This window comes from Porites lutea, chromosome 2, assembly GCF_958299795.1.
Source record: "Porites lutea chromosome 2, jaPorLute2.1, whole genome shotgun sequence".
NCBI classification, from domain to species: domain Eukaryota; kingdom Metazoa; phylum Cnidaria; class Anthozoa; order Scleractinia; family Poritidae; genus Porites; species Porites lutea.
Window position 1 is genome coordinate 36,354,543 of NC_133202.1, and position 26,395 is coordinate 36,380,937.

At 37.7% G+C, this 26,395-nt stretch overlaps 3 protein-coding genes and 1 pseudogene across 3 annotated transcripts in view; all 4 read left to right on the forward strand.

The window, feature by feature from the left end:
* Positions 1 to 1,152: 1,152 nt before the first annotated feature.
* Positions 1,153 to 3,664, forward strand: LOC140926938 (uncharacterized). Its single transcript, XM_073376612.1, has 3 exons — positions 1,153 to 1,237; positions 2,190 to 2,276; positions 2,757 to 3,664. Exons 2-3 carry the CDS (start codon positions 2,190 to 2,192, stop codon positions 3,468 to 3,470), a joined length of 801 nt encoding a protein of 266 aa, XP_073232713.1. The 5' UTR covers positions 1,153 to 1,237; the 3' UTR covers positions 3,471 to 3,664.
* A 3,784-nt stretch (positions 3,665 to 7,448) lies between these two features.
* On the forward strand, positions 7,449 to 14,812 carry LOC140928499 (uncharacterized). Its single transcript, XM_073378255.1, has 2 exons — positions 7,449 to 7,764; positions 14,116 to 14,812. The coding sequence occupies exons 1-2, from the start codon at positions 7,453 to 7,455 to the stop codon at positions 14,806 to 14,808; spliced, it is 1,005 nt and encodes a 334-aa protein (XP_073234356.1). The 5' UTR covers positions 7,449 to 7,452; the 3' UTR covers positions 14,809 to 14,812.
* A 2,105-nt stretch (positions 14,813 to 16,917) lies between these two features.
* Positions 16,918 to 19,172, forward strand: LOC140926939 (uncharacterized; annotated as a pseudogene).
* A 3,514-nt stretch (positions 19,173 to 22,686) lies between these two features.
* The window catches only part of LOC140928498 (uncharacterized), a 4,095-nt gene continuing 386 nt past the window's right edge, over positions 22,687 to 26,395 (forward strand). The window contains exons 1-2 of the mRNA XM_073378254.1: positions 22,687 to 23,072; positions 25,866 to 26,395. The exon at positions 25,866 to 26,395 is cut by the window's right edge and continues 386 nt beyond it. Of these exons, the coding sequence (XP_073234355.1) occupies positions 22,761 to 23,072; positions 25,866 to 26,395 (842 nt within the window). The 5' untranslated portion in view covers positions 22,687 to 22,760. The remainder of the gene's footprint in view (positions 23,073 to 25,865) is intronic.

Here is a 26,395-nt window from a genome sequence, read left to right on the forward strand (position 1 = left end):
AGCGATGATGTTGATAATGATGGGGTATATTTCGTTGGATTATGTTTTTTTTTTTCTTTCTTTCTTTCTTTCTTTCTTTCTTTCTTTCTTTCTTTCTTTCTTTCTTTCTTTCTTTCTTTCTTTCTTTCTTTCTTTCTTTCCCTCTTTTTTTTTTCAAGGGCTACAGATCAAATAATTACAAATCTTCATTTCTACGTGTACGTTAATAAATGAACAATTAGCTACAGCTTTGGGTTTCTAATGCAGTTTGACTTAATATTTTGCTATGTTCGCAAAAAGACTTTCTGCACAAGAAGTTTAAATGAAATTTAAAACTACAGAGTTTGATCAAATATTATTAATAATAAATTTGCTGTCTTCATTCGTTGGCGCACACCTTAATGATATGTATAAGTATAAAGTTGTGAAGTGTGGTACTTCAAATAAAACAACTTTAATATAACGTTTTCAGGTTGCTATTTGGTTTCAAATGTTTCATAACTTAACATGATAACAACTTTATTTAATTATCACTGAGTTTAGCTAAGACAAGCTATATGATGTAATTCGGCACACTAAGAGAATAAAATAAATTGATAATTTTTAGTAACGAGAAAATGAGAAAAAATGTATATAGAGATTATTCTGCAATTCCCTAAAACTCTAAAATTTTAAGGAACATTAAAAAATTAAAATTACAAATTTAACTACCGGTAAAATATCTACCGGAAAGTGTGTAAAAAAATCAGTCTCTAAAACACTAAGGAGCTTCTAATTATACAGGAACTACGATTGTCGTTTATAACTGAGATTTTCAAGGTAAATGGGTGGTATGCTGGATTTAAAAGATTGCAAGCTAGGTTTGTCTGTGGCTCTAACGTCTAATCCAGACCATGGTCTAAAGTGCCTCATAGAATGTTTCCTGTAATGTACAGTATTGGGTATATGAAAATCCTTATTTCTTTAGTGATAGTTGGATGACTCAACACTAAAAATGTCACTAACATTTCAAAGTGAAAGTACAATATAAAAGGTCAGCAACAGGATAAGCTCACTATAGTTACCTAAATAAATACGCTTATTGCGAAGCCGACCGATGATGTTATGATGATGGCGAATATTACGCCGTTTGAGTGTTTCTTTTTTCCGAGTTGGGTGCCTATTAAAGTTTAGAGATCAACAAGGTGTTGACGAGTCCAGCTAGTACACTGGGTAGTCAAGATAGGGATTTGCTACAACAAAAGCCTAACCAGTCAGGGTGAGTATTTTACTAATTTATTGCTTCTAAAGTCTATTTTTCAATGTTTTGAAAAAACCACGGGTGTGAGACTCCGTTAAACCACAAAAAGAGAGACTTCGAGACTTACCCTAAACTGCTTTTTCCGAGTTTTTCGAGAGAGGATATAAAATAGTTTTCGAGATCCATAATCAACCAAGACGTTCACCATGGGATAGTTCAGTGAAGATCTGAAAACCTCATTAAATTCTTAAAACTTCATAATAGAGTTGTTTTAATTTTATTGTTCGCCTTGTTGAGACTGACTCCCAATCAGTTACGAAATGTTGACATGAGGCAAAGAGTGACTCGGGAGCTCAGCTTTTAAATATAGGTGAATGTAACTTCCAAGTTAAGTTGGGAAAACGAAAAATTAGTAAGAAAGGCAGATCTTTTACCTTGAGACAAGAAAGGATAAAATTCATCCTTCCATGCTTGAGAACAGTTGTTATCTGTAATATAACAAAGTGGACGTAAAGTATCGTACGGGACTCAATTTCGTATTAAGGGTGCTCTATACAATCCAGTCTTAAAAGCCCAGTTAGAACTCGTCGCAGCAACTTGAATAATTTTGTTCAGATATTCTTATTTCTCCCGTTTTTTCTTGCTAGAACTTGGGGTGTTCCTTATAATTATATCAACTATGTCGATGCGCAACGATGTAATACTAAAAGGAGCAAAATGTTTAAAAATATTTGAACTTTGGGGCAAATGTGATTGGTCAGTAAACATCTTTCCTCTCCTATTTTCTAGAGTCCTTCATTTCTGAAACATTTTCTCCACCAGCTGAAGATTGTTATTTTTGCTGGCTAAAGGTGAGGTTTTTTGCAAAAGCTCTGCTATTTGAAAGCCAAGGAATTTCGCAGTTTGGTTTCATTGACGTTTACGTTTGGTTTTCCAGTTTACATGTAAAACTCCTTTTCTTTTATTGCAGATGCATTACTTGACTTTTCTTGTCGTTCTTTTTACCGTAATACCGTGGGAGTCAAATGGCGTTAGAAGGCCGGGTTACAACGGCGAGGTATAGATAGCAACGAGTCCATGCACAGACTATAACTACTCAATGCTTTCTCTTTTTAATTTAATGAAACCCTGACTATTCAGAGGCACCCAAATACATTGAAAACATTTTTTTTAGACTATCCAGGGTACTTTTAGACCTTTACAAATGCGTTCTAAGCAGAGCTATAAAATTTGTATGTTTTCGGCCATCCTAGGGAAACTAAGTCTTTTCTTTTAGGTTTTTGCTTTTTCGTACGAAAAATAGTTTAACCTGGAGTGTGGAATGTGAAAAATATGCTTCAGACAATCATAGGGACGAATTTATACGAAAATTGTACGTGAATGGAACGGTCTATTATGGGCTCTACGCAATATTTGCTTCTCCGAACAGATATTTTACAGCAGTCGTCTGGTGGCCCTGACTATTGCCTCGAAATCCCCACCCCCCTACTCCTCCTAAGCCTCCTAAAGTATTAATGCATATTCTTCCTCTTTTCAGTTTCCCAAAAGCTGCCGTTATCTACCACGTAGTTCACCGAATGGGGTGTACAAGATACGACCGCTGCCATACGTTAAGCCTATTGAAGTGTACTGCGAGATGTCCATCTATGGCGGTGGATTCACCTTTCTTCCTCGAAGCCTAACTAGAGCACCACATGCCTACAGGATTGTAAATGTACTTTTTCGAGACAGAAGAAACGTCTTGCTGAAGTTGCAGAGAAAAGTTGGTCTCAGTGAGTCATATACCTTGATCCAGCCTCATCCTTACTTCACCAGAACGATGTTTGGGGTGAGGGTCAACAGCTACCACGGTTACACTAAACCAGTCAACGCTTTCATGAGAGATTACATTTTTCTCGGAATAATTCCAGCATACAAGGCACGCCACCCTAATGTCCAAGGCTTCAAATCCAACGGACACAAAATCCAGTTTAGAAATTGCGATGCCAATCCCAACAGCTATTTTGCATTCTTTCCAAACCACAATATGCAAACTCCCAGTAACTATGGTGCTAGCTGGCATATCTACGAAACAAGCCGCATAGCGGTAGACTGGCGCTCCAAAGCAATTCCCATCACCAATCCTGTTCGCACCATGCCGAACGAGTTCTTTTTCTTGACGGAGCTGCATTTTGGTGGTTGTGGCACCTACACCTCCAGTAACCGCTGGTTCAAGTTTGGCTTTCAAGCCACCGCCATTGGAATTCGCTAAGAGGGCGGCGATTATAACATTTAATCTTTCCCGTCTTTGGGGTGTTCATACTGTTAAATATTAAGCGTGTCAGTTTTTAAATAGTCTTGATAAAATAAAAGCATTGACTGATTTTAAGTTAAACGCTTTTTGAATTTGTAAAACATTAAGATTCAAATGAATCCATTTTTAAGTTTAAGTCATACAAGTTTTAAGGTAAATTCATGGCAAAGGAAAAACAGGCTTAATGTAACACTAGGCGCAAAAAGGAAAATAAAATGGTTTTTAAAAATTATTTGAGTCTCTTAATTGATTCTTGAAAACCCATAACAAGACCATATCTACAGCACCTTGGAGAATTTTCATCAGTAGGACTTATATGAAATTTTACATCAGTGTATCAGTGTACAAGTACCAGTGTCATACAATGGATGTTCCTAAAACAAGGAACGGGGTAATGAAAACTAAACAGAGAAATGAAAATGACGTTACTGATAGAGCCACAGGTGGCCCAAGCGTAATATGAGAGTTTGTATGGGAAAAATAGAAAGTGGTACCTTAAGATCACCTTCCTGCAATCTTTTCGATCCAGTTGTGCTATCCAAACGTAAGGTTTACCGGAACGGATTGCAGGAAGGTGATCTTAAGGTACCACTTTGTGGATTCGGCGGCGTAAAGTGTAAGTGTGTTTGTTTTTTCGCGTCAAATTTGGAGCTGATTCTGAGCAGCTTTCAAGATCGATCAAGCGGTTCTGTCCTACCTTGTCTCTTATTATTACACTGTCAGGTCAGATGATGTAAACTGAAACTTCGTAAAAACAAAGACAACGACCCCAGGTAGCAATATTTACACTTCATTGATAGCTATTATGGCTTTTACTTCATTTATTTCATCTAAGTTTCAAACTCTATTTTTGCCATACAAACTCTCATATTACGCTTGGGCCACCTGTAATGGAGCTAGGCATCAAATTACCCATTTCCCTAGCCCCGTTTTAGTAACATCCATCACAAAATAGGTATGATCATCAGTAGCCGTAAAACATAGACTACGACCAGTCTATAGACTACGTCATAGTCCGTCGAGCGAAACACGATCAGTACACTGTAAATTAAAAATATCTGTTTCAACCAGAACTTGCGCATGCCACTTATAGCACTGTAGGCCGAAGACCGATTCATCCTCTCCTGAGGCCATTTGAGCACATTTTAAGCCAAAGCAGCCCGGCCCTATCATCAAATGCCTATTCAAGACCACGCTTAGACTCATTTTAGCCCGCGTCGAGCCCGTGGGCACGCCCAACTGAAATCAGCTCAAGCTATATTGGACTGTATTGGCACTAAATAAGGAAGTCAAATTAGACCCCAAAAATAGGATTGTATTTTATTTCCCGAAACGGACCCAATTTTAGTGCTAAACAGATCTTTTCATGATTAACAGTGTATTTCTGTCGAATTGATGCCGATTAAGGCAACCGTTTCTTAAACAGGACTACAAGACTTTTAAAAGTCCTACGCTCTGTATTTTAGTAGAGATCAGTTGTGCAGAAGAATGGCATGTTTCTATCAGCTGGATCACCTTGTCTCTTCATTTCGAAATTTCTGTTTTAGTTAATTATTTCATGGACATTTTAATGGAAGGCAATTTTTTTTCGTTATTGCACCGATACTGGATTGGATTAGATACTGTGAACAATAGTGCAATAACTATCCACCAGTTTGTTTGTGTTGCAAAACTACCAAGTTTTCCGCAACCATATTTTCCCTTTCATTTGCCAAAGGATTGTAAATGGAAAGGTACCATACTTTTCTTGCTCGACAAGTAAACCAAACTAATCACTATAATAAGTGTCTCCTCGTAAACGTGGAAAACTTTTATCTCTCAGTTGCTCTTATGCTTTTGTCAAAGTATAAAACCCACGACTTTGCCCACCAATATAATTATTAAAAAGCTTGATCAGTTTCAAATGTTGGCCACTTTTACTTTAAAGCCAAAATTGACGATAACAGCTAAACTCTTTTACAGCTTGTGAGGCAAAGAAAACTACATTGAATAAACCCTTCAAAAGTTGTGGTTTTTTTTTTTTTAAGTTTTGAGAAAGACCAGTTAGCGAACATCCATTGACACTGCTAAAAAGAGCGCCTTAAAATTTGGAAACTTACCAAGCTTACCAGCGGGTGATACGTTGTAAATGAGCAAAGATATCGCTCCATAATAAAGACGCGAAATTTTACAAACGTTTGTATGGCGGCGGCACGAACTGGCCTCCTCCCCCATTCCTTCCCCTCCCCTCCCCTCCTTTCCACTCCCCATCATATAAACGGCCGGAAAATATTCAATGACTATATCTTCGTAAAATTTTCAATGGCTATATTTTCGTTAGGTTTCAACAAATCTCGTTTAAACAGGAATAGTTAAGAGCAGGGCAAGCATTTTTGATATTGTAGGCCATGATGGTGCAATATTGTCATCTACCTGTTTGTTTACATGCAAGAAGCTAAAGTTTTCCTTGAAGAGGTTTTCCCTCAAACTTTAAAAAAAAAAGCAGTGTCAATACACGGAAGGTCTGGCAAATGTTTCATAAACAAGGGAAAAGCAACAGCTATAATTTTAAATTTTCTCTACGTGATTATAAGAAAAACTTGTCATGTGAGTGTGTTTACCTTTCGGTTCCTCTTGAGCAATAGTCGAAGCAAACCACTTACCAAACAGTTGAACTATTTCTGAATTAAAGCCTGTTTTAATTTCATGTTTTTTTTGTCACTTGATCGCTAATACTCTTTCCAAAGGTGACGATAATAATAACCAACCTTTTCTTCCGCTCTTGAAGCAAAGTCAGATGTTAGATTAAACACACACCTTATCCCACGAGCTTCCACCTGTTTTTATATATCTTTCATTTTAATCAAGTTATTTAATACTTTAGAAATGACAAGTTTGACTTCTGAGTTTTGCTATGCTTTTATCATGACGTATGTTTTGTATGATTTGCAACAGAACATCTCGCGATCGGCAAGTGTAGAATTCCTCTCTTATGTTTTATTTCAATTTTATTTCTCTATTTTTGTATTGAAGATAAATGACTCGCTCACACTTGCCTTTGAATTAATGAATGCGGGATTTTGCTACATTGTAGCTTAGATGCAACAGCATCCTGTCTTGCAATAACGGCTTTACAGATAAATTGGTATATTTCTAGCCGCTAAAGCGACGGAATTCGTCGTCCTTTCAAATTCTCAGGGGCGTAGCTGGAACTTTTCAGGAGGGGAGGGTGGTGGGGCTCACTCTCAGGGTACTTACCATTCTGTCGTGTCGACATCTATTATGTGTGTTACTAAAAGTGACATTTATTTGGGTAAGATATCGCTATTCAAAGACAATGAATTTTAGAATTTATCAATTTTTTAGCATCTTTGCAGGTTGGGAAGAGGTTGCACGGGCAACACAGGACCCCTCCTAGTTACGCCACTGTTTCTGTCAAATTTTATACAAACAATAATTATGTTCTTTGATATAGTAGGGCAGGGCTTCACTCTTGGATATTGTGGACGACAAATAGCCCAATTATTATCCACCTGTTTCTTTGTTTTGCAATTTTAGCACATTAATTAGTGTAAATGGAAAAAATGACAAGTTTGTTTTCAATCCTGGACAAGGAAAAAAATTGCTACAAACAGTTTTTCTCCAGGTATAACCATCGAAAATTTGAAATAATTTGTCCAATCCTCTAAATCATATCATGAACTTTCCATTTGTGAAAGTAATCCACCTTCACCTTTAGAAAACAGCTCAATTGTTTAAAGACTCTCTCAGTTTTAAGTTTTGGTTCATTCTTAATCTTCACAAAATCAATTAAAACTTCAAAACGCTTGCCTGATTAAAGCATATTATCATCCATTAACAAGGCGTTTTCAAAGTGGTTTACCCCCTGCGGAAATTTCCACCTAACGACATCCTGAAACTTCAATCCATGATGGAAGATTGAGATATCGAATAGGACAAAATGATTTGGTTTCTCAGTTTTTGCTTCATTCCTTCTTTAGTCTTCGCCGCCGGAAACTTAAGATCTGCCTACTTCAAAAGTAGTAAGAATAAGTATTTAGCAGGCCAAGCGGTCAAAAAAATTGATTCACCCAACCTTATTTCATGCTGCCAGGCATGCTTAGGGCACTCTTGGTGTACCTCTGCTAACTTTAAAGAGTCCTTTGGGATGAGCAGCAATGGTAATTGTGAGCTTATCAAGCAACAGTTCTCTCCCGTAAGAGACAAAACCAAGCTTACTGATCGACCAGGTACTACTTTCACGAGAAAAATGGTAAGAGTAGTATTGTGTCAAATATACATAGCACGTATCCCAAGGTGGATTTGCAAAGGACCCACGTAGTTTGTTCGAGTTATCAGGGGCTCAAATCAAGTTAATTTGTTGTAGTCTAAGATGTACTTTGAATAGAGTGTAGAGAAGATGGATATCATAATCTTTTGTTAAAAATTATAAGCTGACGGCTTTGGTAAAACTTGCGGTTTTCTAACTAAAGACACTCTCATCGCCTTTGCCCATGAGAGCCTTAACTTAATTCAAAGTCCCTACCATGATGTTCACCAACTTAACTTCATACTTGCTGTTAATCACTCTATACCTAGTTCTTTATTTTGTTTACTTTTATTGTTGTCTGCCTTTCATTGCGAGATTTGATAACTCTGTTTTCGAGAGGCCGTTTCGTAATGGTAACAGGACTGAGTGGAGTCCAATTCGGTCTGTAATCATACGAGTGATTAACAAGATCGGACGACGCGTAGCGGGAGTCCGATTTGTTTAATCGCGAGTATGATTACAGACCGAGTTGGACGACACGAAGTTCTGTTACCAATTAATCATAACTTTAACAAAATTTGTGATATATAAGACTCTTTTTAAAATAAAAACACAAGAAATTCCAAGATTTTTTTTGCTAGAAATAAAAAAAAAGACATTTTAGCGCGCATGTGATTGCGCGTACTGTCCAATTACTTAGGCATGACGCGTACTGTCCTATTAAATTGTCCTATTAAGGTGGAATTTAGGGCAGTTGATAACCAATCAGATTAGAGAATTTTGTTATAGTTATGATTAGTAATGGTAACAGGACTGAGTGGAGTCCAATTCGGTCTGTAATCATACGAGTGATTAACAAAATCGGACGACCGCGTAGCGGGAGTCCGATTTGTTTAATCACGAGTATGATTACAGTCCGAATTGGACGACACGAAGTTCTGTTACCAATTAATCATAACTTTAACAAAATTTGTGATATATTAGGGTCTTTTTTTTAAATCAAAACACAAGAAATTCCGAGATTTTTTTTCTACCAGTGAAAAAAAAGCCATCTAAGCGCGCGTGATGGCGCGTACTGTCCAACTACTTAGGCATGACGCGTACTGTCCTATTAACGCTGAAACCAGGGCAGTTGATAGCCAATCAGATTTGAGAATTTTGTTATAGTTATGATTAGGATCGTAATTTACCTAGTCGGGGCCGACCCTCAATATTCAGTTTTGTTAACTAGCACCTGCCAGCCATTGGCAAATGTTCAATATGAGATGAATATAGAAAAACGTCGTGCTTGAACATTGTTGGAGAAAATTTTGCCCCCCAAAAAGTCGAACATTTTAACAATACGCTTTCGTAGACTATATACATCAATTATCGTGTTTTATAAGGAGAAGGATATCAGGGCCGTTTATACGAGAGAAAATAGCCCGCAGCTTACGTAAGACGTGAACACCCGGTATAAATGGTACAGAATCTACGTTCACGGCTTATTCAACCCACTGCCAGCTCAATCCGCGGCTCATCCTGGCCGATGAGTTTTGTGTTGGACTTATCCAAGCCGCGGCTTACCGTGGCCGTTTCCTGACACATGGAAATTGGCGAAAAGCGTCCCAATAACAAAAGAGGAAGACCCGGAAGCTGTACCAGCTAATAACAGACCAATTTCATTATTGCCTATCTTGTCAAAGGTAATTAAGAGACTTGCCCAAAAACAGTTTTCTGACAAGAAATAATAAATTGTCAAGACAACAAAGTGTTGCAAGTCACTGAAACTGCCCTTGTATATGTCAATGACCAACTCGTGAAAGCAGTTGAAGAAAAAACTGTATCATTGTTAGTATTATTGGATATGTGTACTGTCGCAATTTGTAATAATCATAGCACTTTGTAATACCTGTCGCAATTTGTAATAAACCCTGTCACACTTTGTAATAAAAAAGCTGTCGCAATTTGTAATAACTATATATCGCACTTTGTAATAAAGTAAGCTGTCGCACTTTGTTATAAAGTTAAATTATTTTCTTTGGTCAAACACGCATGTCTTCCGATATAAATTTTTCTGCCTTGATTGATCAGGTGACCAACGAGAATCGCTTTTTTATGAAAGACATGAAACTTCCCGTGACATGTCACCAAAAAAAAAAAGGATATGAATCATTTCATATAATTGAATCCAAAATACCCTGGCTTTCGTCGTCCAAATCCATGTTCGGTTTGCTTGCCACGTGACACGTGAAGTCTTGGGAGGGGGGGCGATAATCCCATATATTGGCCTGGTAGGTAAGAACCGCTGAGGATCGCGAACCTTAAATAGGGTCAAGAGCCATAATGGGACATATTATATTATGGCTCTTCATAGGGTATCATTTTTTACCTTGTTGGCTTTGTGTTTTTGTGCTTAGATAGGGTAATTCAAGTAGTAATGGATGATTTGGTTTATTATCCTTTCCATTTTGTGGAAAAAAGTAATCCTGAGCACTCTCGGAAGAATTGCAAGGTCTTACGTGTTGTACGCGGGGAAGGAGAATTTTTTACTATCCCCACGGTATTTGCCTTAAAGGGCCCCATAGAAAAAATCGTTTTGAAGATGGAATGATACTCCTTTTGTTACTATATGGGACCAAATCAAGAAAGAATAACGGACCAAATGGTCAGCCTGCTCAGTGTATGACCCCAAGTGAGTTTTATAAAAACAGGTACATACAAAGGTATTGGCCAGCGACTAATCGGATTTCGTGTTTATGTTTCTGTTGTGGTTCGACAGTGTTACAGGCCTTGCCTGATTAAGTTGGTCAAAATGTGGAAGCCACTATTACTTCTTTTAAGATTGCGCGTTAGACAAGGACGGTGTTGTGTAGACCTGTTAGAAGATATAAAAAGGAAAGCTTGAACTTTCCAGGGGTTCTTATTTGAATGATGTAAGGATGGATGTTACGATTTTTGGAAATTAAATGCCTTTTAATTCATGGTTCGTTTGTGTCTAGTGTGTCTAGATTTTGTACTCAGACAATGCTCTGTCCAGAGGCACATCCCCGTATTGGCCATATAAGGGAGTATGCCTCCCCTGGGTAACCATTGCATGTAAACCATCTGCTACAACAGCCAGGTTTAGGAATACACAATTTCGTAAGTCAGATAACTAATCAACATTGATGAAAAAAAAAAAAGTTTAGCCCTTCCCCCCCCCCCCCCCACCCCCTCAAGGACCCCTAGGACCGTGAATAAAGTTAAACGGTTTGAATAATATAATATAAATTATATAAGTAATTTTGGAAGTTACTTGCTTGCAGACGTCATCATCTTTGTTTATGAAATACCATTCATGTTATTTTAATGTTGACGAAGTAAGTTGAATCACTCTCAAAAAATAATTATAAAGTGCGATGGAATTATTACAAATTGCGACAGCTTACTTTATTACAAAGTGCGATGGACAGTTATTACAAATTGCGACTGCTTTTTTATTACAAAGTGCGAAAAGGTTTATTACAAATTGCAAAAGGTATTACAACGTGCGATGAATTTATTTCAAATTGCCATAGGTATCACAAAGTGTGATGATCATTACAAATTGCGACCGTACATATGTCCAAAGCCTTTGATGTAATATATCAAACATGAGATGCAGTGTTTCATCACCAGATGAAACACCGAGAAGAGAGTTGAAAATACGACGCGCAGCGGAGTATTTTTGACGAACTTCGAGGTGTTTCATCTGGTGATGAAACACTGTGTCGAATGTTTGATATTTCTTCTCAAACAAAATCATTTTTGAAGGAGAAATTAAGGATGCAAAAATGAGCAGTTTTTCATCTGATATCCAAACACTCATTAAACATTAATTTCCTTTGAATTTTCTTTATGAATTATTAATGAGTTTGAGAAAGCCTGGATCACAATTATCTCCAGGGACTAAGTTGCGCAGACTTGGCCTGATGCAGTCGGCTGCTGCTTCCTGGTTTTCTAGCTATCTATTATTCAGAAAGCAGAGCCCGGTCCGCTGTCTATCTCAGAAATACTTCCTATAGAACACAATGCAGGGGTATCCCAGGGCTCAATCCTGGGTCCAATCTTATTCACTACCTATTATGGATGATCTTACTAATGAAATTAGTAATAGTCAAGTGAACCTGTATGTTGATGGTTATCAGCAGTTTTACAAGTTTGAGGTATCAGATTCAGCTAACGCCATCTCACATGTGAACAATGACTTAATCTCTATTTAAAATTAGTAAATGGTGCTCAACTAATTCCTTACTTATTAACCCTGAAAAACTAAGTTTATAGTCGTTGGTTTAGCCCCACTCACCAGTCAGTTACCTCCTGTATCACTCACGGTACTAGGTATATCCGCGGTTTTAGTTTCACAGGATCAGTGTCTCAATTATAACATCCATATAACTAAGACAGCTTCTACTTGTTTTCATCAGTTGGTACAGGTAAATAGGATAAACACCTCTTACACAGAAAGTCACTTATATTACTTAAAAATAGCTTAAATGTTTTTAGCAAGTTATTTTATATTGTTCGTCTGCATAGGGAAACACAGCTAAATCAAACTTTTTTTTTATTTCGGATATACAAACAAATACAATACATTACATTTACAATTCATTACAATAAATTCTAATTATTGGTTACTAATTTTTATCTTACATTGAAATCAAACTTACGTAACTTACAGCTAAATCAAACTTACGGCACTGAGCTGCAAACAGTGCAGAATTTCGCTGCCAGGATTGTTTTAGGGTTAAAGAAATTTGACCATATTTCTGAGGGTCGTACATCTTTAAAATGGCTGAATGTTTCCGAGATTTTATTTAATGATTTAGTTTTAGTTTTTAAATGTCTAAATGGTCTGGCACCAAGTTATTTAGTTGATTATTTCATAACACCTTCGGCAACCCATAATAGAAATTGAAAAGCTGAGGTCTGGAGACTTGAGCCTTCCACGCTGCCGGTTTTCAGTAGGGCAACGAGGTCTTTTTTTTCGCGGAGCTAAACGGTGTAGGAGGCATTAAAGATATTAAGGTGATTCCCTTGTAAAAGAACCCAACATAGATTGTAGATGAAACTTGGTGGACTGATGTAACAAGCCAAGAAGATGATAAAAATGTAATAAAAAGTGGGGGTCACCGTGCTCGTTTTGACGTCACAATACTGACAAATACGGCTATTTCGGACCCTTTGGCAAAAACCGTGCGCAGCCCAAAACTAGACAAAAAGGATAAATTTTCTCGATGATGCATGTGGTATCGCACAGAATTTGACCTAAATATATTGTTTATCCACCTACGTACCAGAAAAATGCCTTTAAATGCCCTTGTTTCTACTTTACGTTCCAAAGTAGATTTAATTTGGACACGCTCTATGCGACCCGTTATAGCTCAATCCGTACAATTTAGTAAAATTGCCAAAAAAATGAACATAGATTTATGCAAATTTTTTCTCAATGAAAGGAAGCACTGTTCTTATTAAAATCATGAAATAAAAAATGGGGGTCACCGTACTCGTTTTTGCGGTAGAGCTGCAGAAAGTGCGCACCGAATGCATTTCTTTTCAATTTGAGAGAAGACTGGGGCGAGTTTCAAAATGGCAAGTATGTGGAAGGGGGAAGGAAACATTGAAAAATCCGTCTTTACAGAATTTACATCGAGATATCACGGTTAGGACGCAATGTGATAGAGATGGCGCTTAAATAAAAATCAAATTGAGTTAGCGCAAGTTTACATCCACTATCGAGGTTCTCTGAGAGGAAGTCGAACTCAGTAACACGTGTACTGCTTACGTTATGCACATTTCCAACACATTGAGTCTCATCTCGGTAAGAAACAACCGCAAGCGAAAATTCCAATAGCGTTTCTCTTAAGTCAACTTCATTTTAATAATGTTACTTCAGATGCTCTTTTTCACGGCGGCCATCTTGTTATGCGCAGTAAGAGATGCGCAGTGCAAAACCCTGGAATCACCTTAAGGTTTTTAAGAAAAGATTGGCTAATTGTATATTTAATGTATATTATAATTTGTACATTTAATGCTATTAGTTATTATTTATCTGATCTATAGTTTTAATACTTAGTTTTTAGATCTTCGACCTTATTCCTATAATTTCATGTAATTAGTGAATTGTGCCACGAAAGCCCTGTAAAGGGAGACTCGGGTTTCCATTTATCTCACGATGTTTTATTGCAATGTATTAAAATGCGAATCGTGTATACAGGTGTGATAACTCAAAACAGCGAGTTAGTCTTCCTAAACATTTTTTAGTAATATTTCAATAGGATACTTCATAATAAGCTAATTTATCGAGTTTGCTAAATAAGCTGCTAGCCATTAACATAGGTTCTCCTTTTTTAGTTTCCCAAAGATTGCAACAGCCTACCACCGCATTTGCCGAGTGGGGTGTACATCATACAACCACTGGCAGACGAAGAGCCCATTGATGTTTACTGCGAGATGGCAATTCATGGTGGGGGCTTCACCTTTCTTCCTCGGGGCCTCACCAGAACTCTACATGCGGGCCTGATTGTCAATGCTTTGTTTCGAGACAGGAAAAACGTCCTACTGAAGTTGAAGAAGAGGGTCGACCTGAGCGAGTCATACACTCTGATCCAGCCCCATCCAAATTTCGCCCACACAGAGTTCGGGGTGTCAGTCAATAGCTTCGCCGGTTACACCGAACCAATAAACGCCTTCATGAAAGATTACATTTTACTTGGCATTATTCCAGCATCAGCTGTACGAAATGGAAGTGAAGGTTTCATATCCAACGGGAACATAATCCAGTTTTCAAATTGCGACGGAACCCCCCACAGCTACTTTGCATTCTTTCCTAACTACAATCTGGAACCTCCCAGTAGCCGTTCTAACTCTGGCGGTATTGCGAACATTTGGCGCTCCAAGGCAATTGCCATCACCTACCCTGACCACAGTATGCCTGACGAGTTCTTTTTCTTAACAGAAGTGCATTTTGGAGGTTGTGGCACCTACTCATCCAGTGACCAATGGACCAAATATGGCTTTAATGCCACAGCCATTGGAATTCGCTAAGAAGTTGCCAGCCTTTTAAATTAATCTCAAAAACAGGCCATTTAGTGCTATGTATGTAACACCAAAGTAAGCCAAAAACAAAAAGAAAAGTTGTTAAAAGGAAAAACCCCTCCTTCTTTAAAACCCCACGCAAGTGACGACAGCAACACCTATAAAAGTATCATTCTGTACATTACAATCAATAAACAACGAATAGTAGTGGAGGACAATAGACCGAATGTAATGATGTAGATAATGTAATAACGTAGATTAGAATAGAACTGAGACTTTATCTAAGGTGGAGACACTTGACAGTTGCAAAAAAAAACCGAGAAAAACTAGCGGCCCTCTATGAACCACGAAGACATAAATATTATATTAATACTAACATCATGCAACAATAGGAGGTCGCGTTCAAAGGTACTGAGAGCTATCCCCCACTCGTGATCAGTGCGAAAAAAAAAACAACATGTTTGATAGACTCCGTCTGTCTAAACCACTAGCTAAAAGTGCAGTGAAAAAAAGTCAAGGAGTGTTTTCCAAGATGTTAATGATTTGGTTGTCGCATTTGATACACTGAACAAAAATTATTTTTACTGAGTGGGGAAACTATTTGACGCGACTTCAACGAGCGAAAATCGAATTCAAGGCTCTTTGTACTGACGTTTAGTCTGTTGAGATATTAAACATCATACTGTTCTTATCAAGTATGTGTTGGTATCTATATCGATTTACCACGTTACCGTGAGTATTTTTCGGAGCGTTCGCTTAAATATGGACGCGCTGTATCCATAATAAGATTTCCTTTTATAAAATAACTAAGATAGTACGCGCGCTATGATTGGCCGAGAGGAGTGTTTGCATGAGAGTATGTAAACATGGTTGTGGCGTCAAGTTGTTTGGCTTTTCACGCGCTAATAGCGCAAGCATGAATTTGAAAAAGTTTTCGAGTTCAAAACTCGACAAGTTTACTTTATTTACCCATTCCTTCTTCGGCTGAAAAATGGAAAATCGCTACAAAGAAGGTGAGTCAATTTTTCTCCGCTTAAGCTGATATTTTAAGCGAGAAAAACCCGTATTTTGCAAAGCATCTTTTTACAAAACAAGAACTGATTACGCGTGCAAGACTTCGTGGACAAGATTTTGCGAATGGTTAGAATTTCTCTTTTAATCAGTGCCGTACAAAGAGTTTTGCGTCTTTTTCTCGGGAAAGTCATTTTATAAAAGCAATAGAAAACTTTTTTCCTGTGTTTGCATAGCCTCATATAAATACTCGAGGCGTTGGGAGAATTCTCGACAGTTATGCAAACCCTCCACTTCGTCTCGGGTTTACATAACTGTATCTAATTCTCCCAACCCCTCTCGTGTTTATATCGGGCTATGTAAACAAGGAAAACATTTTCTATTGCTTAAATGATGCGCATGATCACTGAAAAGTGGCTAAATTAGAGATAGATAAATAGGCTTAACGTAACACTAGGCGCGAAAAAGGAAAATAAACGGTTGTTCAAAATTGTTTGAGTCTCTTAATCGATTCTTGAAAACCCATAAAAAAACAAGATCTACAGTAGCCTGCGAACTCTAAAATTTAGAAACATTAAAAAATTAAAATTACGAAGTTAAACCTACTACCGGTAAAATATCTACCTGAAAATGTGTAAAAAAAATTCAGTCTCTAAAACACTTAAGAGCTTCTAATTATACAGGAACTACGATTGTCGTTTATAGCTGAGATTTTCAAGGTAAATGGGTGGTACGTTGGATTTAAGAGATTGCAAGCTAGGTTTGTCTGTGGCTCTAACGTCTAATCTAGACCATGGTCTAAAGTACCTCATAGAATGTTTCCTGTAATGTACAGTATTGGGTATATGAAAATCCTTATTTCTTTAGTGATAGTTGGATGACTCAACACTAAAAATGTCACTAACATTTCAAAGTGAAAGTACAATATAAAAGGTCAGCAACAGGAATAAGCTCACTATAGTTACCTAAATAAATACGCTCATTGCGAAGCCGACCGATGATGTTATGATGATGGCGCATATTACGCCGTTTGAGTGTTTCTTTTTTCCGGGTTGGGTGCCTATTAGAGGTTAGAGATCAACAAGGTGTTGACGAGTCCAGCTAGTACACTGGTAGTCAAGATAGGGATTTGCTACAACAAAAGCCTAACCAGCCAGGGTGAGTATTTTACTAATTTATTGCTTCTAAAGTCTATTTTTCAATGTTTTGAAAAAACCACGGGTGTAAGACTCCGTTAAACCACAAAAACAGAGACTTCGAGACTTACCCTAAACGGCTTTTTCCGAGTTTTTCGAGAGAGGATATAAAATAGTTTTCGAGATCCATAATCAACCAAGACGTTCACCATGGGATAGTTCAGTGAAGATCTGAAAACCTCATTAAATTCTTAAAACTTCACTATAGAGCTGTTTTAATTTTATTGTTCGTCTTGCTGAGACTGACTCCCAGTCAGTTACGAATGTTGACATGAGGCAAAGAGTGACTCCGGAGCTCAGCTTTTAAATGTAGGTGAATGTAACTTCCAAGGTACGTTGGGAAAACGAAAAATTAGTGAGAAAGGCAGATCTTTTATCTTGAGACAAGAAAGGATAAAATTCATCCCTCCATGCTAGAGAACAGTTGTTATCTGTAATATAACAAAGTGGACGTAAAATATCGTACGGAACTCAATTTCCTATTAAGGGTGCTCTATACAATCCAGTCTTAAAAGCCCAGTTAGAACTCGTCGCAGCAACTTGAATAATTTTGTTGAGATATTCTTATTTCTCCCGTTTTTCTTGCTAGAACTTGGGGTGTTCCTTATAATTATATCAACTATGTCGATGCACAACGATGTAATACTAAAAGGAGCAAAATGTTTAAAAATCTTTGAACTTTGGGACAAATGTGATTGCTCAGTAAACATCTTCCCTCTCCTATTTTCTAGAGTCCTTCATTTCTCAGACATTTTTCCACCAGCTGAAGATTGTTATAATTGTTGGCTAAAGGCAAGGTTTTTTGCAAAAGCCTTGCTATTTGAAGGCCAAGGGATTTCTCAGTTTGGTTTCATTGACGTTTAATGTTTGGTTTTCCAGTTTACATGTAAAACTCCTTTTCTTTTATTGCAGATGCATTACTTGACTTTCTTGTCGTTCTTTTTACCGTAATACCGTGGGAGTCAAATGGCGTTAGAAGGCCAGGTTACAACGGCGAGGTATAGATAGCAACGAGTCCATGCACAGACTATAACTACTCAATGCTTTCTCTTTTTAATTTAATGAAACCATTCTTAATATCCTGACTATTCAGAGGCAACCAAATGCATTGAAAACATTTTTTTAGACTATACAGAGTACTTTTAGACCTTTACAAATGCGTTCTAAGCAGAGCTATAAAATTTGTATGTGTTCGGTCATCCTAGGGAAACTAAGTCTTTTTGAAATTGCAAGGGCTTCAGTATTATTTTCGCGAAAATTCTAGATACATATTAGCGAGTTACGAAAGTAAAGATTTTTTTTATTCCTCTCTCTATCACATTTTTGAATCCGAAAACTTTAGGTTTCCTTTTTCGTACGAAAAATAGTCTAACCTGGAGTGTGAAATGTGAAAAATATGCTTCAGGAAATCTAGGGACGAATTTGTACGAAAATTGTACATGAATGGAACGGTCTAGGGCTCTACGCAATATTTGCTTCTCCGAACAGATATTTTACAGCAGTCGCCTGGTGGCCCTGACTATTGCCTCGAAATCCCCACCCCCCTACTCCCCCTAAGCCCCCTAAAGTATTAATGCATATTCTTCCTCTTTTCAGTTTCCCAAAAGCTGCCGTTATCTACCACGTAGTTCACCGAATGGGGTGTACAAGATACGACCGCTGCCATACATTAAGCCTATTGAAGTGTACTGCGAGATGTCCATCTATGGCGGTGGATTCACCTTTCTTCCTTGAAGCCTAACTAGAGCACCACATGCCTACAGGATTGTAAATGTACTTTTTCGAGACAGAAGAAACGTCTTGCTGAAGTTGCAGAAGTTGCATCCTTACTTCACCAGAACGACGTTTGGGGGGAGGGTCAACAGCTACCACGGTTACACTGAACCAGTCAACGCTTTCATGAGAGATTACATTTTTCTCGGAATAATTCCAGCATACAAGGCACGCCACCGTAATGTCCAAGGCTTCAAATCCAACGGACACAAAATCCAGTTTAGAAATTGCGATGCCAATCCGAACAGCTATTTTGCATTCTTTCCAAACCACAATATGCAAACTCAAAGTAACTACTGGGCCAAATGTGGTTTTGAAACTCGCTATGTGGCTGTAGATTGGCGCTCCAAGGCAGTTCCCATCACCAATCCTGTTCGCACCATGCCGAATTGAATTTGTAAAACATTAAGATTCAAATGAATCCATTTTTAAGCTTAAGTCATACAAGTTTTAAGGTAAATTCATGGCAAAGGAAAAACAGGCTTAATGTAACACTAGGCGCGAAAAAGGAAAATAAACGGATTTTAAAAATTGTTTGAGTCTCTTAATTGATTCTTGAAAACCCATAACAAGACCATATCTACAGCACCTTGGAAAATTTTCATCAGTAGGACTTATATGAAATTTTGCATCAGTGTATCAGTGTACCAGTACCAGTGTCACACAATGGATGTTCCTAAAACAAGGAACGGGGTAATGAAAACTAAACAGAGAAATGGAAAAGAAGTTACTGATAGAGCCACAGGTGGCCCAAGCGTAATATGAGAGTTTGTATGGGAAAAATAGAAAGTGGTACCTTACGATCACCTTCCTGCAATCTTTTCGATCAAGTTGTGCCATCCAAACGCAAGGTTTAGCGGAACGGATTGCAGGAAGGTGATCTTAAGGTACCACTTTGTAGATTCGGCGGCGTAAAATGTAATTGTGTTTGTTTTTTCGCGTCAAATTTGGAGCTGATTCTGAGCAGCTTTAAAGATCGATCGAGCGATTCTGTCTTACTTTGTCTCTTATTATTACACTGTCAGGTCAGATGATGTAAAGTACTCAACTCAAATCGCGCTGAATCCGTCGAGCGAATCACGATCAGTACACTGTAAATTAAAAATATCTGTTTCAACCAGAACTTGCGCATGCCACTTATAGCCCTGTAGGCCGAAGACTGATTCATCCTCTCCTGAGGCCATTTGAGTACATTTTAACCCAAAGCAGCCCGGCCCTATCATCAAAGACCTATTCCAGCCCACGCTTAGACTCATTTTAGCCCGCGTCGAGCCCGTGGGCGCGCCCAACTGAAATCAGCCCAAGCTAGCTGGACTGTATTGGCAGTAAATGAGGAAGTCAAATTAGACCCCCAAAATAGGATTAAATTTTATTTCCCCGAAACGGACCCAATTTTAGTGCTAAACCGATCTTCATGATTAACAGTGTATTTCTGTCGAATTGATGCAGATTCAGGCAACCGTTTCTTAAATAGGACTTTTAAAAGTCCTACGCTCTGTATTTTAGTAGAGATCGGTTGTGCAGAAGAATGGCATGTTTGTATCAGCTGGATCACCTTGTCTCTTCATTTCGAAATTTCTGTTTTAGTTAATTATTTCATGGACATTTTAATGGAAGACAATTTTTTTTCGTTATTGTGATAATGCACAGATACTGGATTGGATTAGATACTGTGAAGAATAGTGCAATAACTATCCACCAGTTTGTTTGTTTTGCAAAACTACCAAGTTTTCTGCAACCATATTTTCCCTTTCATTTGCCAAAGGATTGTAAACGGAAAGGTACCATACTTTTCTTGCTCGACAAGTAAACCAAACTAATCACTATAATAAGTGTCTCCACGTAAACGTGGAAAACTTTTATCTCTCAGTTCCTCTTATGCTTTTGTCAAAGTATAAAACCCACGACTTTGCCCACCAATTAAATTACTAAAAAGCTGGTCAGTTTTAAATGTTGGCCACTTTTACTTTAAGGCCAAAATTGACGATAATAGCTAAACTCTTTTGCCGCTTGTGAGGCAAAAAAAACTACATTGAATAAACCCTTCAAAAGTTGTGGTTTTTTTTTTTTCAAGTTTTGAGAAAGACCAGTTAGCGAAGATCCATTGAAACTGCTAAAAAAAGCTGGAAACTTACCAAGCTTACCAGCAGGTGATACGTTGGAAATGAGCAAAGATATTGCTCAATAATAAAGACGCGAAATTTTACAAATGTTTGTATGGCGGAGGCACGAACTGGCCTACTCCCCCATTCCTTCCCCTCCCCTCCTTTCCACTCCCCATCATATAAACGCCTGGAAAATATTCAATGTCTATATCTTCGTAAAATTTTCAATGGCTATGTCTTCGTTAGGTTTCAACAAATCTCGTTTAAACGGGAATAATTAAGAACAGGGCAAGCATTTTTGATATTGTAGGCAATGGGGCAATATTGTCATCCACCTGTTCGTTTTGCATGTAAGAAACGAAAGTTTTCCTTGAAGAGGTTTTCCCTCAAACTTTAAAAAAAAAAAGCAGTGTCAATACACTGAAGGTCTAGCCCATTTTTTTATAAAGAAGGGAAAATCAACAGCTATAATTTTTCTCTACGTGATTATAAGAAAAACTTGTCATGTGAGTGTGTTTACCTTTCGGTTCCTCTTGAGCATTAGTCGAAGCAAACCACTTACCCAACAGCTGAACTATTTATGAATTAAAGCCTGTTTTAATTTCATTTTTTTTTGTCACTTAATCACCAATACTCTTTCCAAAAGTGACGATAATAATAACCAACCTTTTCGTCCGCTCTTGAAACAAAGCCATACTGAATGTAATATCACTAAACTTGTGGCTAGATGCTAAATTAAACACACACCTAATCTCACGAGTTTGCAACTGTTTTTATACATCTTTCATTTTTATCAAGTTATTTAATTTTGTAAAAAAGACTAGTTTGACTTCCGAGTTTTGCTATGCTTTTATCATGACGTATGTTTTGTATGATTTGCAATAGAACATCTCGCTAAGTGTACATTTCTTATGTTATGTTTTATTTTAATTTTATTTCTCTATATTTGTATTGAAGATAAATGACTCGCTCACACTTGTCTTTAAATCAATGAATGCGGGATTTTGCTACATTGTAGCTTAGATGCAGAAGCAACCTGAGAACTATTATGTATTGCGATAGAGGTTTTACAGATAAATTGATATATTCCTAGCCGCTGAAGCGAAGGAACTGGTCGTCCTTTTAAATTGCCGGGGGCGTACCTAAGACTTTTCAGAGAGATGACGTGTCGACATCTATTACGTGTGTTACTAAAAGTGACATTTATTTGGATAAGACATCGCCATTCAAAGACATCTAATTTTAGAATTTATCAACTTTTTAGCATCTTTGCAGGTTGGGGGGAGGTTTCACGGGCAACATGGGACCCCTCCTTGCTATGCCATTGTTTCTGTCAAATTTTGTACGAACAATAATTATGTTCTTTAATATAGTAGGGCAGGGCTTCACTCCTGGATATTGTGGACGCAATTATTATCCACATGTTTCTTTGTTTTACAATTTTACCGCATACTTTTGTTAATTAGTGTAAATGGAAAAAATGACAGGTTTGTTTTCAATCCTCGACAAGCAAAACAAAATTGCTACAAATAGTTTTTCTCCACGTAAGCATGGAAAATTTTAAATAATTTGTCTATTCCTCTAAATCATATCATGAACTTTCCTTTTGTGAAAGTAATCCACCTTTATCTTTAGCATACAGTTCAATTATTCAAAGCCTCTCCCTGTTTTAATGTTTCATTCTTAATCTTTACAAAATTATTATAATTAAAACTTCAAAACGTTTATACCTGATTGGAGCATTTTATCACCATTAATAAGGCGTTTTTAAAGCGGTTCACCACGTGCGGTGAATACTAATCACGAAAACGGAAATTTCCACCGAACGACATCCTGAAACTTCAATCCATGATAGAAGGTTGAGATATCGGTTAAAATGATTTGGTTTCTTAGTTTTTGCTTCATTCCTTCTCTAGTCTTCGCCGCCGGAAACTTAAGATCTGCCTACTTCAAAAGTAGTAAGAATAAGTATTTAGCAGGCCAACCGGTCAAAAAAATTGATTCACCCAGCCTTATTTCATGCTGCCAGGCATGCTTAGAGCACTCTTGGTGTACCTCTGCTAACTTTAAAGAGCCCTTTGGGATGAGCAGCAATGGTAGTTGTGAACTAATCAAGAAACAGTTCTCTCCCGTAAGAGATAAAGCCAAGCTTACTGATCGACCAGGTACTACTTTCACGAGAAAAATGGTAAGAGTAGTATTGTGTAAAATATACATAGCACGTATCCCAAGGTGGATTCCAAAGGACCCACGTAGTTTGTTTGAGTTAGCAGGGGCTCAAATCAAGTTAGTTTGTTGTAGTCGAAGATGTACTATGAATAGAGTATCATATGGAGAAGATGGATATTATAATATTTTGTTTAAAATCATATTAAGCTGATGGCTTTGGTAAAACTTGCGGTTTTCTAACTAAAGACACTCTTATCGCTTTTGCCCATGAGAGCCTTAACTTAAGTCAAAGTCCCTAAAATGATGATCACCAACTTAACTTCATACTTGCTGTTAATCGCTCTATACCTAGTTCTTTATTTTGTTTGCTGTCATTGTTGTCTGCCTTTCATTGTGAGATTTGATAATTGTGTTTTCGAGGGGCCGTTTCGGATCGTAATTTACCTAGTCGGGGCCGAACCTCAATATTCAGTTTTGTTAACTAGCACCTGCCAGCCATTACGTTGGCAAATATCCAATAAATGAATATAAAAAAATGTCGTGCTTGAACATTGTTGAAAAAAATTTTGCCCCCAAAAAAGTCCAACATTTCAACAACACGACTTTCGCAGACTATTTATATCAATTATCGTGTTTTTTAAGGAGAAGAATGAGAAGGATGTTAGAGCCGTTTATACGAGAGAAAATAAGCCGCAGCTTACGTAAGGCATGAACACCCCGTATAAATGGTACAAAATCTACATTCACGGCTTATTCAACCTACGGCCAGCTCAAGTCGCGGCTCATCCTGGCCGATGACTTTTGGGTTGGACTTATCCAAGTCACAGCTTACCGTGGACGTGAAAGTGTCCGTGTAAATGCACTCATTGATCGACTCGTTCGAGACACCGCTGTCACTGTGGGGCTAGGAACGCGTGTAAGATTTCGGAGAGAATCCAGAAGGACAGCTGCCCAATAACTGCTCTAGTGATCACAGGATTAATCAATAATTCCTTCCAATAAAGTATATCTTTCCTGACACATGGAAATTGGCGGAAAGCGTCCCAATACCAAAAGATTGAGACCCGGCGACCAATTCCATTATTGCCTATCTTGTCAAAGGTAATTAAGAGACTTGCCCAAAAACAGTTTTCTGACTTTTTAACAAGAATAATAAATTGTCAATTCATCAAAGTAGTTACAAGTGACACAATTCTACTGAAACTGCCCTTGTATATGTCAATGATCAACTCTTGAAAGCAGTTGAAGAAAAAACTGTATCATTGATAGTATTAATGGATATGTCCAAAGCCTTTGATCGCCTAGATCACAATTATCTCCTGACTAAGTTGCGCAGACTTGGCCTGATGCCGTCGGCTGCTGCTTCCTGGTTTTCTAGCTATCTATTATTTAGAAAGCAGGGCCGGGTCCGCTACGAACCAAGATTCTATCTCAGAAATACTTCCTATAAAACACAATGTAGGGGGTATCCCAGGGCTCAATCCTGGGTCCAATCCTATTCACCATGTATGTGGATGATCTTATGAATGAAATTAGTAATAGTCAAGTGAAACTGTATGTTGATGGTTATCAGCAGTTTTTCAAGTTTGAGGTATCAGATTCAGCTAACGCCATCTCAGGTGTGCTCAACTAATTCCTTACTTATCAACCCTGAAAAAACTAAGTTTATAGTCGTTGGTTTACCCCCACTCACCAGTCAGTTACCTCCTGTATCACTCACGGTACTAGGTATATCCGCGGTTTTAAGTTTCACAGGATCAATGTCTCAATTATAACATCCATATAACTAATACAGCTTCTACTTGTTTTCATCGGTTGGTACAGGTGAATAGGATAAACACCTATAAGACAGGAAGTCACTTATATTACTTATAAATAGCTTTGTTTTTAGCAAGTTATTTTATATTCAGTTGTTCCTCTGTATAGGGAAACACAGCTAAATCATTTTTTTTTTTTAAATTTCGGATATACAAACAAATACAATACATTACATTTACAATTCATTACAATAAATTCTAATTATTGGTTACTAAATTTTACCTTACATTGAAATCAAACTTACATAACTTACAGCTAAATCAAACTCACATAAGCTGCAAATAGTGCAGAATTTCGCTGCCCGGATTGTTTTAGGGTTAAAGAAATTTGTCCATAATTATTTCTGAGGGTCAAAGATCTTTAAAATGGCTGAATGTTTCCGAGATTTTATTTAATGATTTAGTTTTAGTTTTTAAATATCTAAATGGTCTGGAACCAAGTTATTTAGTTGATTATTTCATAACACGTTCGGAAACCCATAATAGAAATTTAAGAAGGTCTGGAGACTTGAGCCTTCCACGCTGCCGGTTGTCAGTAGGGTGCGAGGTTTTTACTTTCGCGGAGCTAAACAGTGGAATGACCTGTCTAAAGACGTTCAGGGCATTAAAGATATTAAGGTTTTTAAAGAAAAATTGGCTAATTGTATATTTAATGTATAATTTGTATATTTAATGCTATTAGTTATTATTTATCTGATCTATTGTTTTAAAACTTAGTTTTTAGATCTTAGACCTTATTCCTATAATTTCATGTAATCTGTGAATTGTGTCACGAAAGCCCTGTAAAGGGAGACTCGGGCTTCCAGTTACCTCACCATGTTTTGTTGCAATGTATTAAAATGCGAATCGTGTATACAGGTGTGATAACTCAAAACAGCGAGTTAGTCTTCCTAAACATTTTTTATTAATATTTCAATAGGATACTTCATAATAAGCTAATTTATCGAGTTTGCTAAATAAGCTGCTAGCCATTAACATATGTTCTCCTTTTTTAGTTTTCCAAAGATTGCAACAGCCTACCACCGCATTTGCCGAGTGGGGTGTACATCATACAACCACTGGCAGACGAAGAGCCCATTGATGTTTACTGCGAGATGGCAATCCATGGTGGGGGCTTCACCTTTCTTCCTCGTGGCCTCACCAGAACTTTACATGCGGACCTGATTGTCAATGCTTTGTTTCGAGACAGGAAAAACGTCCTACTGAAGTTGAAGAAGAGGGTGGACCACAGCGAGTCATACACTCTGATCCAGCCGCATCCAAATTTCGCCCACACAGAGTTTGCGGTGTTAGTCAATAGCTTCGCCGGTTACACCGAACCAATAAACGCCTTCATGAAAGATTACATTTTATTTGGCATTATTCCAGCATCAGCTGTACGAAATGGAAGTGAAGGTTTCACATCCAACGGGAACATAATCCAGTTTTCAAATTGCGACGGAAACCCCAACAGCTACTTTGCATTCTTTCCTAACTACAATCTGGAACCTCCCAGTAACCGTTCTGACTATGGCGGTGTGGCGGA